Source organism: Lepidochelys olivacea (assembly GCF_965140295.1).
Source record: "Lepidochelys olivacea isolate rLepOli2 genome assembly, contig: Scaffold_29, whole genome shotgun sequence".
Taxonomy (NCBI): Eukaryota; Metazoa; Chordata; order Testudines; family Cheloniidae; genus Lepidochelys; species Lepidochelys olivacea.
This window is the reverse complement of record NW_028181947.1, coordinates 420010-435913: the sequence shown is the minus strand read 5'-3', so window position 1 is coordinate 435913 and position 15904 is coordinate 420010. Positions and strand designations below refer to the sequence as shown.

General features: G+C 57.1%; 1 protein-coding gene across 1 annotated transcript in view; it reads right to left on the bottom strand.

Annotated features, from left to right (window-relative positions):
- Nucleotides 1-15237, bottom strand: part of ATP2A1 (ATPase sarcoplasmic/endoplasmic reticulum Ca2+ transporting 1) — a gene marked incomplete at its 5' end in the record, with an annotated part of 38322 nt that extends 23085 nt beyond the window's left edge. The window contains 7 exons of the mRNA XM_084652607.1: nucleotides 3122-3207; nucleotides 3747-3827; nucleotides 5075-5213; nucleotides 5580-5684; nucleotides 12628-12710; nucleotides 13231-13248; nucleotides 15120-15237. Of these exons, the coding sequence (XP_084508733.1) occupies nucleotides 3122-3207; nucleotides 3747-3827; nucleotides 5075-5213; nucleotides 5580-5684; nucleotides 12628-12710; nucleotides 13231-13248; nucleotides 15120-15237 (630 nt within the window). The remainder of the gene's footprint in view (nucleotides 1-3121; nucleotides 3208-3746; nucleotides 3828-5074; nucleotides 5214-5579; nucleotides 5685-12627; nucleotides 12711-13230; nucleotides 13249-15119) is intronic.
- Nucleotides 15238-15904: the final 667 nt, after the last annotated feature.

Here is a 15904-nt window from a genome sequence, read left to right as displayed (position 1 = left end):
TCTCTGGCTGGGTGCAGGGTGGGGGAAACCCGGGGATAGCTCTCTGGCTCGGGTACAGGGTGTGGGTGACCTGAGGGGGTAGCTCTCTGGCTAGATGCAGGCTGGGGGTGACCCGGGGGTAGCTCTCTGGCTCAGTGAAGGTTGGGGATGACCCTGGGGGTAGCTCTCTGGTTGGGTGCAGGGTTGGGGTAACCCAGGGGAAGATCTCTGGCTGTGGTACAGGGTGGGGTGACCTGGGGGGGTAGCTCTCTGGCTGGGTGCAGGGTGGGAGTGACTCCAGCTGGGGTGCAGGGTGGGGATGACACAAAGTGGGGGGTTTTCTTAATGGTTTGCATGAACACTGTGGGTGCCTCAGTTTTCCTGTGTGCTGCATGTGGAAAAAGGGGTTGGGTGAGGGTGTTTGTTGTTGCAGAGGACCAGGTACGACCTCGCCTAGCAGCCTGGATCCCAGACAATGGCCTGGAGATTGGGTACCCTAGCAACTGGTGGCTGTGAACCCTCCCCACCCTCCAGCTTGGAAGTCAGCCGGTTCAAGCCACTGGGAGGACAATGGGCTGAGGAGACAGGACCCTGGTGACCTGACCAGCCAGTTCCAGCCAAAGGGGAACAAAGGATGGAAGAGAGGGGGTCCCAGGCAGTACCAGCAAGAGATTTTAGCAGGTATTGGGTATCGGAAAGACTTGGGGCTAGCCCCAACCCTCCAGAGATGGGGGTGGAGCTGCGCTCTGCTCCTTAAAGGAGCAGAACATGGCTAGGGAGGGCATTCATTCTTTATATGGCTTTAACAGCACAATGAATATGCTAACAAACTTAAATAAAGGCTTTGTTTAAGTTTGTTAGCATATGTATTGTGCTGTTAAATTGGCCAGGAGACCTCAAGAGGGGAGGAGTGGGAGAGAGGGGAACGGAAGGTGTTTAAACAGTGTTTTTGATTCTGTTTCTCCCCATTGGTCTGAATTATCCGTGACATTCATACTGCATCACATCAAGTCCAAATCATTAGAGGAATGCTTGCACTGACAAAAGGTTTCAGAGTAACAGCCGTGTTAGTCTGTATTCGCAAAAAGAAAAGGAGTACTTGTGGCACCTTAGAGACTAACCAATTTATTTGAGCATAAGCTTTCGTGAGCTACAGCTCACTTCATCAGCTGTAGCTCACGAAAGCTTATGATTATGCTATTTCTATGCCTGTGTATTCATCTTGGTAGCTGAAGTTATGAATATTAGCTCTGTTTACTACATGTTTGCTCCTGTGGTAATGCCCACAAGATATTTAGCCAGCACATGAAGGGACAAGTCAAGCTGAATTGCCCATTAAGGAATACTTAGCTCACACTGGACCGTGGAAAATGCCTGTCTACACTTAATGGACATTTTGTGAATGTTCTAACTAGAATATGGATGGGGGTGATGGACATGTAAGTTGCCCATGTGACTCCAAACACCATCTTTCACAGTGAGAATAGATTTCCCTTTACTTGGCACTTGGCAGAAGCTAAAAGGCCCTGGTCTGGAAACATATCTATTTTGCCTTTCCTGCTCTGTCCTCTTTCCTGCTCCAGCCTCTGGGCTATGAACATATACTAATGGGAGCATTCTAACCAAGGGACTGAGGACTTTAAGGTAATCTGGAGCCTTGATATTCCTTGATCCTTTGCAGATGGACTTATGAGCTGGAAATAGTACAGAGACTGTTCTAACCTCATTGATTGCTGATTTCTCCCTTGCAATGGACAAAGATCAGATGTTTGCTGACTTTCTCACGAGTCAGCAACCTTTGACAGCTGTGGTATAAGCAACCGTAGCCCTTGCTTGAGTGGTTTTGTTCTTTCCTCTCCAAATGTCAAAGCCTGCTCCCATTGAACTCAATAGCAAAACTCCTTTTGATTTCAATGGGAACGGGATTTGGCCCCAGAGATCAGATAATGTAATTCTGATCAATTGCTTATCTGTCCAGAGACAGTTCTTATGAATGTTCTGCCAGGCTGATTTTGATTTCCCCTCCTATATGTCATGCTGAGGAAAATAATAAAACAATTTGGGCTGTAGTCCTATCAAGATGTACATGGCACACACAGTTCTGTGCCTCTTTTCCATCAAACTCAGATGGTGCAGCATCTTTGCTTTCCTAGTGCCTGGCGGAGAGCAATACTTAGATAAAGGCAAGCTGGCAGAAGCTTAATTTGAACATAAGGGAGACACTGATAGCATGTTAAGGGAAAGTGGGGTGATTATCCCTCTTATCCGTCCTTCATTTAAGAATTTTTCAATTTGGGGTGCTGCTGGATCCTCAATGACACCTGGAAGTACAGGTGGCACCAGGGGCCCAAAGCATAAAATTTTAGACATGTAAGGGGGGGTGTCGGAGGAGACGGGCAGAGCATGGGGGCCCTGGGCTGGGGGCAGGGCAGAGAGGAGTCACATGGAGGGTCACCTGGGGAGGTCACATGCCCTCTTTTGTGTCCCTCCCATGAGTGTAGTACGGGCAAGAAATGATTTCTACTTGCACCACTAGTCCCAGGTGATCTGTTTGCCCAGGACCGAACACAAAGGACAAGGAGGGGCCAAGGGGAGAGGTGATATAGGAGGCTCGGCTGGAAGGAGCGGGCTGCTGGACTCGGGGGAGAGAGAACAGCCGGAGCCCACCTGGATGGGGACAGACCCAGCTGGATGGTGCTGAGACTGGCCAGGCCTGAGGGCCCTGAGAACTGCCTGTGCTGGGTTCAGATGCTCAATAAACCTCCTGTGTTACGCTGGCTGAGTCACTGCAGGCTGGAGATTGGGGGGCATTGCTCCCTCTGGGGGTGGAGGCCCCGGGGGGCCAGAGCGAGAGGACTCCCTGAGGGGGCCCACGGCAGAGACGGGCATGCTGAAGGCTCAGAGAGGTGCAGTTCCAGGAGGCACCGGAGCCCAGGGCTTAACCCCCGAGAGAGAGTGGACCCCCGAGAAGGGCTGTCACATTGAAGGGGGTTCCTCCCAGGGGCCGTACGGAGCTGAGAGAGAGCACAGGGCCTGGGAGTCCATGACGGGGGTGACCTGGGGGACAGCTCTCTGGCTGGGGGGAAGAGGGGCAGCCCTCAGCATGGGGGAAGCGATATTCAAGCCCTCATGCAACACTCACTGAGAAGAGCATGTTCTTCTTGTCCTGGTTGACAGCACGAGGGTCTGGGACAGGTTCCGTGTGCTTGATTACCGACACAGACTCACCTGGCAGGAGGAGCAGAGAGGGCTGAGCACACGGGATGAGGGCACCAGGAGTCCTGCCAGACAGACACCCGACATCCCCACTACATGGACAGATAGGCACCCACAGATGCAAACAGGCCCAGACACACACACACACAGGGAGCGGAACAGGAGCTTAGAGACGCCCTCCTCCACCCCAGCGAGACCCACTCACCCACCGACAGACACATGGACAGTCAGAGAGGCAAAATCACCCAGAGAGACACCCCCCCACACACACAGTGACACCCACACAAACACCTCCCAGACACCCCCCCAACGTACACCCTCCCCAGACACTCACAGACCTGCTGCACTGGCTACTGTTATCCCCCAGGGCTACAGACTCACAATCACAAGCTTGAATTTCTCATGCCTGCCCCACAGTTCTGTCCCCCCCAGACCAGATTTGCTGTCCTTAGGCCCCCAACCCAGTCCTTCCCCACCAGCCCAGCCCCCACCCCAGTTCTTTTCCCCGCAGCCCAGCTCCCAGGCTGGTTTGCCCCCCACCAGACCCTAACCTGTCAGGATGGACTGGTCCACACGCAGGGTGGTGGATTTGATGGAGATGATCCGGATGTCAGCTGGCACCTTGTCACCCACTGCAGGGAGAGGCACAAGACACGCTGTGATGGATGGACACGGGGGAAGGAGTGTCCCCACTACCAGAGTCTGGAGGGCAGACCCTGCACCCCACCCCCTCTCAGCAGGGCTGCAGGGGACGCTCAGGGCAAAAGGGTGAGGGGGCTGTGTGACTTTGGACCAGCTCATCCCTGGGGTACAAGGCACTGAATTCCCCAGGGCCGGGGTTGAGAGTGTTGGAGCAGCAGCTGGGGGTACACGGCCCCTGGGTGTCAGCAACACACAACACCAGGAGACCACACCGAGGGAGGGAGCCAGACAGCCAGGGGTGTGGAAGAGGTTATACAGGGAGAGGAAATGCTGGATCTTTTCTCCCTGTCCACCCCTAGCCGGGGCACCAGCCCCGCTATTCCAGCCGGGGATCAGGCCCCCCAGCAGTGTAACCCTAGCTGCCCCTCTCCGCTGGGACCCTTCCTGTAAGCTCAGTAAGTGTCTCCCTCCTCCCCCTCCTTAGTGCCCTCTATGTCCTGCTGGCCATGTCCTCGTAACCCTGGCTCATCACATTCCTGCTGCCCCGGCCGCTTGGCACTGCCCATAGAAGGAGCGCCCAGCGCCTCAGCCCCCCCTCTTTGCCCAGGGGGCTCTCAAGGAGATGGCGAGGTCAGGGCTCCCGGCTGGCTGGCTGGCACGGCTGGGGGGCACTGGGAAGGGGGATATAAGGCCACCCCCCAGCCTGCAGGGAGGGATGGAGACGGGGCCAGGGCAGGGGACACAGGGTCTCTCCCCCCAGGCGGGCGGGGGGGGCAGGGGGCGGGGGCAGTTGGCTGAAGCCCAGGCCCGGGAACACCTGTCACTGAACAAGTGCAGCGCAAAGGGGATTCCACGGAGCTCCGCTTTCAGACGGGGCCAGGGACTGTCTGTTCCCAAACACCCGCCTCTCAGCCCGGGGAGAATGAGGCTGCGTCTGCCCCACAAGCCAGGGTCAGGGCAGGCTGGGGCCAGGCAGTAAACAAGGCTGAGAGAGGCTGGGAGGCCCTGCTCAGCCAGCCCCCACAGCCCCGACACCCTCGCAGAGGGGACGGGTGAGGAGCATTGGCAACTCTCCAAGGGCATTGTGGGTAATCATGGCAACAGCATGGTTGGGACGTCATCCCAACCCTTCAACCCTCAGTACACAGGGTGTGTTTAACCATTGCCCGGGGATGCCCCATGCCATTTGCTCCATGGTGCCTTCAGCACCTTGATGTGCTCACTGCCACACACTCACCAGCCACCTCGGTGATGTCACCGGGGACCATGTCCCGGGCCTTGATTCTCTGCACAGACTTCCTGTCTGCGCGGTACACCTTGCCCATCTCGGGTTCATACTCCTTCAGGGCCTCAATGGCGTTTTCAGCGTTCCTCTCCTGCCAGGGCAGCACAAAAAGTCACGCCCACCTGCCCACAGCCCCCCGGGGGCTGGGTGAACTGGGTGACCCCCCTCAACCGGCAATGAGATGTGGGTTGGGTTGCTGTTGGCTGTTTACACAGCAATCCGTCACTTGGTGTTGAGGTGCGGCCACCTCTGGGGTGGTGCACGTGGCTGTTTACACAGGGGCCCATCGCCCGGTGCCAAGATGGAACCCCATTCTGGGATGAGACATTGATGTCAGTGACCACTTCTAAGTCTCCTGCGCTATCTCCCGGGTCACTTCAGCAGTCTCCCATCCAGATACTGATCTGGCCTGACCCTGCTTAGCACATAGAGGGGGTGGTCGCTGGCCCCTGGTTACCTGCCAGACTCCTACGATGGCATTGGCGATGAGGATCAGGAGAATGACAAATGGCTCCACGAATGCAGTGATTGTCTCCTCACCTTCCTCAAACCAGGCCAGCACCTATGAGGGGCAGAGCCACAACCAGGTCACGTCTGTGTGACCTACAGAGCTCCCCAAGCACAGCACAAGTCACCCTTCCCATCCCATGGCTGGAGAGCTACAGCCCTCCCTTCCCCTCCTCCACAGAGCTACACAAATCCAGAGTGCTACACCCTTCCCACCCATATGGCCAGGGAGTTACAGCTCTCCGTTCCCCTCCTTCACACAGCTACACCCTCCCACACACACCCATGCACCCTTAAATACTACACCCCTTCCCCCACAGCCATAGCCCCAGACCTTCACCATGACCCTCCCCACACAGAGTTCTACGCCCCTCCCACCCACATGACCAGAGAGCTACACTCTTTACTCCACCTCCACCTCCACAGAGCTGCACCCTTCTCACCCACATGGCCAGAGAGATACAACCCCCTCCCCACTATACTCTCCCACACGCACACACAGAACTACACACTTACACAGTGCTGCACCTCTCCCCTCTCCTCCACAGAGCTACACCCTCCCCCCATAGAGGGCTACACCCACTTAGACGCACAGCCAGAGCACTACACCCTTCACGCCACATAGCAAAAGTGCTACACCTCTCCACAACTCTACATCCTCCCCCGGACACACATACAGTTCTACACCCTCACTCTCTCTCCCTCACACACACACACATAGTGCTACACCTCTCTCCTTCCCCCACCTAGCTACACACTTGCACACCTCCCATAGATGCCCAGAGCACTTCAGCTTCTTAAACACACAGCCAGAGCACTACACCCCACTCCATACCCCCAGAACTACATGTGTCTCTCTCTCACATACATCCCACACAGGCCTCTGCAAATATTACACCCCAGCCCATCACTCGGAGCATTACAGTCCTTCCCATTCGCACACACAGCGCACAACACCCTACCTCACACTCCCGCAGGTAGCTACCTAGCTCCCGACACTCATTACTCTCTTGGCTATTTCTATCACAATGGAGTCTTGTCCCAGGTGCTGCACAGACCTCAACTGAGATCAGGAGTCCCCGTAAGCCAAGTGCTGCACAGACCCTGCCCAGGATCCAGGGGTGTATGGGGATGTATGGGTAGATAGATAGATAGATAGATAGATAGATAGATAGCAGTAGGGAGATACTACTGACCACCTGACCTGGATGGTGATAGTGACTGTGAAATGCTCAGGGAGGTTAGAGAGGCTATAAAAATAAAAAACTCAATAATAATGGGGGATTTCAACTACCCCCATATTGACTGGGTACATATCACCTCAGGAAGGGATGTAGAGATAAATCTTCTTGACACCTTAAATGACTGATTCTTAGAGCAGCTAGTCCTGGAACTCACAAGAGGAGAGGCAATTCTTGATTTAGTCCTAAATTGAGCACAGGATCTGGTCCAAGAGGTGAATAGAACTGGTAATAATGACCATAATATAATGAAATTTAACATCCCTGTGGCAGGGAAAACACCACAGCAGTCCAACACTGTAGCATTTAATTTCAGAAAGGAGGACAACACAAAAATGAGGAAGTTAGTTAAACAGAAATTAAAAGGTACAGCGCAAAAAGTGAAACCCCTGCAAGCTTCATGGAAACTTTTTAAAGACACCATAATAGAGGCTCAACTTAAATGTATACCCCAAATTAAAAAACATAGTAAGAGAACCAAAAAAGAGCCACCGTGGCTAAACAACAAAGTAAAAGAAGCAGTGAGAGGTAAAAAGGCATCCTTTAAAAAGTGGAAGTTAAATCCTAGTGAGGAAAATAGAAAGGAGCATGAACTCTGGCAAATGAAGTGTAAAAATACAAGTAGGAAGGCCAAAAAAGAATTTGAAGAACAGCTGGCCAAAGACTCAAAAAGTAATAGCAAAAATGTTTTTAAGTACATCAGAAGCAGGAAGCCTGCTAAACAACCAGTGGGGTCACTGGACGATCGAGATGCTAAAGGAGCATTCAAGGACGATAAGGCCATTGCAGAGAAACTAAATGAATTCTTTGCATCAGTCTTCACTGTTGAGGTTGTGAGGGAGATTCCCAAACTGAGCCATTCTTTTTGGGTGACAGATCTGAGGAAATGTCCAAGATTGCAGTGTCTTTAGAGGAGGTTTTGGAACAAATTGATAAACTAAACAGTAATAAGTCTCCAGGACCTGATGCTATTCACCCAAGAGTTGTGAAGGAACTCAAATGTGAAATTGCAGAACTACTAACTGTGGTTTGTAACCTATGATTTAAATCAGCTTCTGTAACAAATGACTGGAGCATAGCTAATGTGATGCCAATTTTTTAAAAGGGCTCCAGAGGAGACTCCGGCAATCACAGGCCAGTATGTCTGACTTCAGTAGTGGGCAAACTGGTTGAAACTATAGTAAAGAACAAAATTGTCAGACACATAGATGAACATATGTTGGGGAAGAGTCAACACGGTTTTTGTTAAGAGAAATCATGCCTCACCAATCTACTAGAATTCTTTGAGGAGGTCAACAAGCATATGGACAAGAGGGATCCAGTGGATAAAATGAATTTAGATTTTCAGAAAGCCTTTGACAAGGTCCCTCACCAGAGGCTCTTAAGCAAAGTAAACTGTCGTGGGATAAGAAGGAAGGTCCTCTCATGTATCTGTAACTGGTTAAAAGAGAGGAAACAAAGGGTAGGAATAAATGGTCAGTTTTCAGAATGGAGAGAGGTAAATAGTGGTGTCCCCCAGGGGTCTGTACTGGGCCCAGTCCTATTCAACATATTGATAAATGATCTGGAAAAGGGGGTAAACAATGAGGTGGAAAAAATTGCAGATGATACAAAACTACTCAAGATAGTTAAATCCCAGGCAGAATGTGAAGAATTACAAAAGGATCTCACAAAACTGGGTAACTGGGCAACAAAAGGGAGGTGAAATTCAGTGTTGATAAATGCAAAGTAATGCACATTGGAAAACATAAACCCAACTATACATATAAAATGATGGGTCTAAATTAGCTGTCACCACTCAGGAAGGAGATTTTGGAGCCATTGTGGAGAGTTCTCTGAAAACATCCCCTCAATGCGCAGCAGCCATCACAAAAGCGAACAGAATGTTTGGAATCATTAAGAAAGGGAGAGATAATAAGACAGAAAATATCATGTTGCCTGTATATAAATCCATGGTACGCCCACTTCTTGAATACTGCCTGCAGATGTGGTCACCCCATCTCAAAAAAGATAAGGATCACTTGATGATTACCTGTTCAGTGAAAACAGCATGGGAGAGGTTTGCTGCTTGTCATCAGTAAGGCATTGTGAGAGACAATCCAGTTTACTGAGTTAAGAGGACACAGCGGTCCCACAGTGCCATGTTGCACCCCAGGGATCTCGTCATATACCCCATCTATCTATCTATCTATCTATCTATCTATCTATCTATCCCCATCCACCCAATCTAATCTAATCTAATCTATCTCCATACACGCTCATCAATCTATTTTATCGCAAAATAGCTTCCATTTCTGGCCCATCCCCTCTACCTGGTCACAATCAGCTTGGTTAGCTGCAGGTTTACTGCCCCAGGGCTCCTGAGGGTGTCCCCTCCGGCTGCTCTGACTCAGGGAATAACTGGATTTCACACACACCCCCTGCACAGACACACCCCACCCCTACCAAGCGAAGCACTGCTGCACAGACACACCCCCAGGCATGCACACGTGCAGCACAATACACACCTCCTCAGACACAGGGGCCAGCTCTCTAACGCCCACTGCAGCAATACAGCCACACGTGTATGCACACACTCACACAGACCCCCCCCAAGTGTCTGCCACTTTCGCACAGACATCAGCCCCCTCTCCCCCCCCACCTGCCAAACACACACAGTTACACACAGGGATGGGGCAGCCTTGCCCAGGCTGGACCCAACTGTGCCCACTCAGGTTTCATCCAAGGCCCAGTGAGATTGAGATCAGTTTACAGGCCTCTTGCACTCACGCAAGCGGACGGGGGGCCCAGCTGTCGCCACCCTCCCCCCCCAGTACATATCAAGATCAAGGGGACATGGGGGGAGAATCACTTGGGGGAGGGGCTCCTCCCCCCACCACTGCCTATCCAGGCAGGGTCTCCCATTCTTTAACACCTGCCAGACGAAGCCCTGGGCCTCCCTCCTTCCACTCCTGAGCCCTGGCTCCCTCTTTCCACCCGCAGCCCTGGCCCAGCTGCTGACACTTGAGATGCTGCCTCTCCGGAGCCGACACTGAAACCTTCAAGACTGAATTCCGGGCGGGCCTGGGCCAGGCCTCCGCACAGAAAGGTCATGGTGAAGGACAATGCAAGATGACTCCCAAAGCCTGCTCCCCTCCTGGCCTGAGGAGCCCCGGGCCCCCAGCACCTCTGCCACAGAGACACAGCATGGGGCCTGGATGGAGTGGGGTGGGACCGTACCCCTGGCCCTTCCCCAGGGACACCTGTCCCCCAGCATCTCCCAGTAGTTTGCACACAGGAGTGATCCAGACTTCACCCTGCCCTGCTCAAAAGGGGGAAACTGAGGCACAGAGAGCCTGTGGCAGGGTCAGGAATAGAATCCAGAAATCCTGACTCCCAGTCCCCCCTGCTCTAACCACTAGACCCCGCTCCCATCCCAGAGCCAGGGATAGAACCTAGGAGTCCTGACTTCCAGTCTCTACCCCAATGGGTGTCCCAGGACATACCAGCCTCTCACACTAAAATTTACTCCTCAGTTCCCATGTTATACATAGAGAGCTCCCTTCCCACCATAGCTTCTTCCCCAGCCCTCTGGGACCCCCCCAGCCAATCATGGAGCTGCAGCACTCTGGGACCCCCCAGGCCCCATCACTCACAAAGGAGATGCAGCCCCTCCCACACCCTGGGACCCCAGCCCCCCGTCACTCACGAAGGAGATGCAGCCCCTCCCACACCCTGGGACCCCAGCCCCCCGTCACTCACGAAGGAGATGCAGCCCCTCCCGCACCCTGGGACCCCAGCCCCCCGTCACTCACGAAGGAGATGCAGCCCCTCCCGCACCCTGGGACCCCAGCCCCCCGTCACTCACGAAGGAGATGCAGGCCCTCCCGCACCCTGGGACCCCAGCCCCCCGTCACTCACGAAGGAGATGCAGCCCCTCCCGCACCCTGGGACCCCAGCCCCCCGTCACTCACGAAGGAGATGCAGGCCCTCCCGCACCCTGGGACCCCAGCCCCCCGTCACTCACGAAGGAGATGCAGGCCCTCCCGCACCCTGGGACCCCAGCCCCCCGTCACTCACGAAGGAGATGCAGCCCCTCCCGCACCCTGGGACCCCAGGCCCCCCGTCACTCACGAAGGAGATGCAGCCCCTCCCGCACCCTGGGACCCCAGGCCCCCCGTCACTCACGAAGGAGATGCAGCCCCTCCCGCACCCTGGGACCCCAGCCCCCCGTCACTCACGAAGGAGATGCAGCCCCTCCCGCACCCTGGGACCCCAGCCCCCCGTCACTCACGAAGGAGATGCAGCCCCTCCCGCACCCTGGGACCCCAGCCCCCCGTCACTCACGAAGGAGATGCAGCCCCTCCCGCACCCTGGGACCCCAGCCCCCCGTCACTCACGAAGGAGATGCAGCCCCTCCCGCACCCTGGGACCCCAGCCCCCCGTCACTCACGAAGGAGATGCAGCCCCTCCCGCACCCTGGGACCCCAGCCCCCCGTCACTCACGAAGGAGATGCAGGCCCTCCCGCACCCTGGGACCCCAGCCCCCCGTCACTCACGAAGGAGATGCAGGCCCTCCCGCACCCTGGGACCCCAGCCCCCCGTCACTCACGAAGGAGATGCAGGCCCTCCCGCACCCTGGGACCCCAGCCCCCCGTCACTCACGAAGGAGATGCAGCCCCTCCCGCACCCTGGGACCCCAGCCCCCCGTCACTCACGAAGGAGATGCAGCCCCTCCCGCACCCTGGGACCCCAGCCCCCCGTCACTCACGAAGGAGATGCAGCCCCTCCCGCACCCTGGGACCCCAGCCCCCCGTCACTCACGAAGGAGATGCAGCCCCTCCCGCACCCTGGGACCCCAGCCCCCCGTCACTCACGAAGGAGATGCAGCCCCTCCCGCACCCTGGGACCCCAGCCCCCCGTCACTCACGAAGGAGATGCAGCCCCTCCCGCACCCTGGGACCCCAGCCCCCCGTCACTCACGAAGGAGATGCAGCCCCTCCCGCACCCTGGGACCCCAGCCCCCCGTCACTCACGAAGGAGATGCAGCCCCTCCCGCACCCTGGGACCCCAGCCCCCCGTCACTCACGAAGGAGATGCAGGCCCTCCCGCACCCTGGGACCCCAGCCCCCCGTCACTCACGAAGGAGATGCAGGCCCTCCCGCACCCTGGGACCCCAGCCCCCCGTCACTCACGAAGGAGATGCAGGCCCTCCCGCACCCTGGGACCCCAGCCCCCCGTCACTCACGAAGGAGATGCAGCCCCTCCCGCACCCTGGGACCCCAGCCCCCCGTCACTCACGAAGGAGATGCAGGCCCTCCCGCACCCTGGGACCCCAGCCCCCCGTCACTCACGAAGGAGATGCAGCCCCTCCCGCACCCTGGGACCCCAGCCCCCCGTCACTCACGAAGGAGATGCAGGCCCTCCCGCACCCTGGGACCCCAGCCCCCCGTCACTCACGAAGGAGATGCAGGCCCTCCCGCACCCTGGGACCCCAGCCCCCCGTCACTCACGAAGGAGATGCAGCCCCTCCCGCACCCTGGGACCCCAGCCCCCCGTCACTCACGAAGGAGATGCAGGCCCTCCCGCACCCTGGGACCCCAGCCCCCCGTCACTCACGAAGGAGATGCAGCCCCTCCCGCACCCTGGGACCCCAGCCCCCCGTCACTCACGAAGGAGATGCAGCCCCTCCCGCACCCTGGGACCCCAGCCCCCCGTCACTCACGAAGGAGATGCAGCCCCTCCCGCACCCTGGGACCCCAGCCCCCCGTCACTCACGAAGGAGATGCAGGCCGCCAGCAGCAGGATTCGCACCAGCAGGTCCTCAAACTGCTCCACCACGAGCTCCCAGATGGACTTGCCTGGGGAGTGGGGCAGGGTCAGGGAGCAGCAGGGACCCCCCCAGCCCCCGGCAGGGATCCCCCCCTATTTTCCTTGGGTGTGGGGACACAGCGGGTCACAGGCAGGGACACCAAGTCACTAGGGTGCCAGACCTCCAGGACTGCCCTGGAGTCACCAGGAATTAAAGATTGTGTCAGGTGATGAAAGCTCCAGGAATCCATGCAACCAAAACGGGCAGCCCTGCAAGTCCCAGGGGCTGCAGCCAGAATGGGGATCAGAGCTGGGGAGTCAGGTTGTGGGGCAGGGGAGGGCCTTGGGGGCACTGGGGTGAGGGTGCTGCCCACAGGGGTAAAGTTATAGGGCAATGGAGGGCACTGGGCTATTGGAGGGGGCCGTGGGCCCTGGTGGCCCTGAGTTAATGGGGGGGACCCAGGGTTTCCGTTAGAGAGAGGCTGGGGCTGGCTTGAGGATGTGGCCGGCAGTGGCTGCCATGGGCTCTGGCACTTTGTGGTTTTGGGGCCACCAGTGGCTGGGACTCACCTTCCTCTGCTGGGAGCTCTGCCCAAGGAGACACCGCCGCAGGAGCGAAGGAAGAGAGGAGAAGAGGCTGGTTAGCACCGTGAGCGGGGAACCCCCGGGGCAGAGTACATGCTGCAAGCTGGGGAGATAGGAACGAGCCCCAGATGAGGGGACATGCCACACAAACAGGGGCCGATGGGTTCATTGGCCTGGGGCACAACAACCCAGCCCAGCGTTGCACAGGGCATGGGGCCTCGAACCCTGGCGCCTTTGCCAGGCTAAGGGGAGAGAGTGTGTGTGCATGACCCACTGAGACACACACAGGGCTGACAGGAAGAGGAAAGGGGGGGCAGGACCCCCAAAAATTAATGGGGTGAAATGGGAGAGGGGTGGGTCCAGCTGAAATGAGGTACCGGGGCCCTACATTTCCCTAGCTGGGGCTGCACAGACACGCAGAGAATGGGGTGCGCACATCCCCACTGGTGTAAACACACCCTCAGACATGTAAACATGCCCTCACACACGTGAACACACCTGCACATACATGTAACACACACCCACACACTTGTGAACACGCCTTCACACATACAGAAACACGCCCGTACACACCTAGATGCAGCCAAACATATTAGTTCACACACAAGTACTCACTCACACGCCCTCCTGCGGTGACCCGAGCTGGGCTGAGATTTTCCGAGCTCGCTGGCCTGCTGCTCTGGGACCTGCACCAAGCCCAGTGGGGCTCGGGGGTGGCAGGAAGCTGGAGGGGCACCGTGGTGCGGTTGGGATCATGCCCATCCCCAATTGCAGTCTGAGCCACCCATCAATTCCACACATGCTGGCCCAGCACAGGACTTTCCTGCCCCGCGGGCATTAGGGGCTCCCCTTAACCCTGTCCCAGGACAGGAAGCGTAGCGTGAAGGATGCCCTCCACCCCATGCAGCATCTCTGGTGTCCGATCCATTCCAGAGGGAATTACAGGCGGGTTATTCTTAGCCAAGGAGCAGCTGCCTTGTCCCCAGGACGGCTGGGCCTTGCCTGTGTCTGCATCTTTGGCTTCTCTGTGATAGTCTCCGACCCTGACTCCGATATGTGGCTCCCCGGGCTCCGATACGCGGCTCCCCAGGGCTCCGATACGCGGCTCCCCAGGGCTCCGATACGCAGCTCCCGGGGCTCTGATACGTGGCTCCCCGGGCTCTGATACACGGCTCCGACCCTGACTCCGATACGCGGCTCCCCAGGCTCCGATACGCGGCTCCTGGGGCTCCAATACCTGGCTCCCCAGGCTCCGATACACAGCTCCGACCCTGACTCCGATACGCGGCTCCCCAGGCTCTGATACGCGGCTCCCCTGGCTCCGATACACAGCTCCCTGGGCTCCGATACACAGCTCCCTGGGCTCCGATACACAGCTCCCTGGGCTCCAATAAGTGGCTCCCTGGGCTCTGATACGCGACTCCTGGGGCTCTGATATGCGGCTCTCCTGGCTCCGATACACGGCTCCCGGGGCTCTGATACGCAGCTCCGGGAGCCCTGCTGATTCTTGCCCTGACACCTGGCTCCCCTCACGCTGCTACGCCCCTCCCAGGGCCCAGTGGCTGATGCCAGCCTCACTCAGTGTCTCTTGCTCCAACCCTGCCTCTCTGTGTCCAGCCAACCCCATGCATCCTTAGCCACCTGTTCCATTCTCTCCATCTCTGTCTGCCTGCTTCTTTCTCGCTCCCCAGCCCCAGACATTTCTCTCTCCCCCCCACCCCATACACAAGCAAACTCTCTGTTCCTCATTCTCCATCCTTCTTCCTTTCTCAGTCTCTTTCTCGCTCCGCCTCTCTCCTCTTCTTCTCTCTCCCCATCCCGGTGGCCGGTCCAGCCGGGTGTGTGAGGATGCGGGGCGAGCTGTCAGCACTTACCGTTGGGACCATATTTGTCCAGGTTCTTCTTCACCTGTTCAGGTGTCAGGCCAGAGTTCTCACTCACACCAAAGTAGGCCAGACACTCCTCCACAGTCTTTGCGTGGGAGTTCTCCATGGCTGCCCCACCAGCGCTGTAAGCCCCGTCCCCCCCGGGCTTGGCCTGTCTCTGCCCCTCACAAGCCCCGGCCGATCAGTTGGTCTCCGAGTGTCTCCCACCTCGCGTCCCTTGCCGCTCAGCAGACCATGGCCCTCCTCGGCGCCCAGTATCCGACAGGGGAGCCCACCCAACCTGTCCCGGTATAGACACCCTCAGTGGGGACTGGGGCTGTCCCTGGTCCTTATGAGGGAGCCCACGGGGCAGACTCCCGGGCCCCGTCCCTGGGCTCCCATTGGGCAGCTGCCCTGACATCACAGCCGGCACCAGCACACATATGGCATTCTGCGCAGGGAGGTATTTTTGCTGACTTGAGGCAGCGGGAGGGAGGCCGAGAGGTGACTTAGGAGAGTGGCTGAGGCGGCCGCACACCGAGATGTCACTCAACGTCTGCCAGCTCCTTGGAAGAAACCTCCCCCGCCAATCCTGCTCCTTGGCTCCTTGCGGGTTATTTCTGTCCCTTGGCCATAATGGACACATGCGGCTCAGGGCTTGTCTCACTCACGTTTCCTCGTCCTCACCCCCTTCCCTCTGTCCATGCCTCTGTTCCTCTGCTTACCCCCCAGCCAGCTGAGCTCTCGCGCGGCCGTCCACAGCTGCACCCGCTGGCCAGATCCTATGTGCCCCC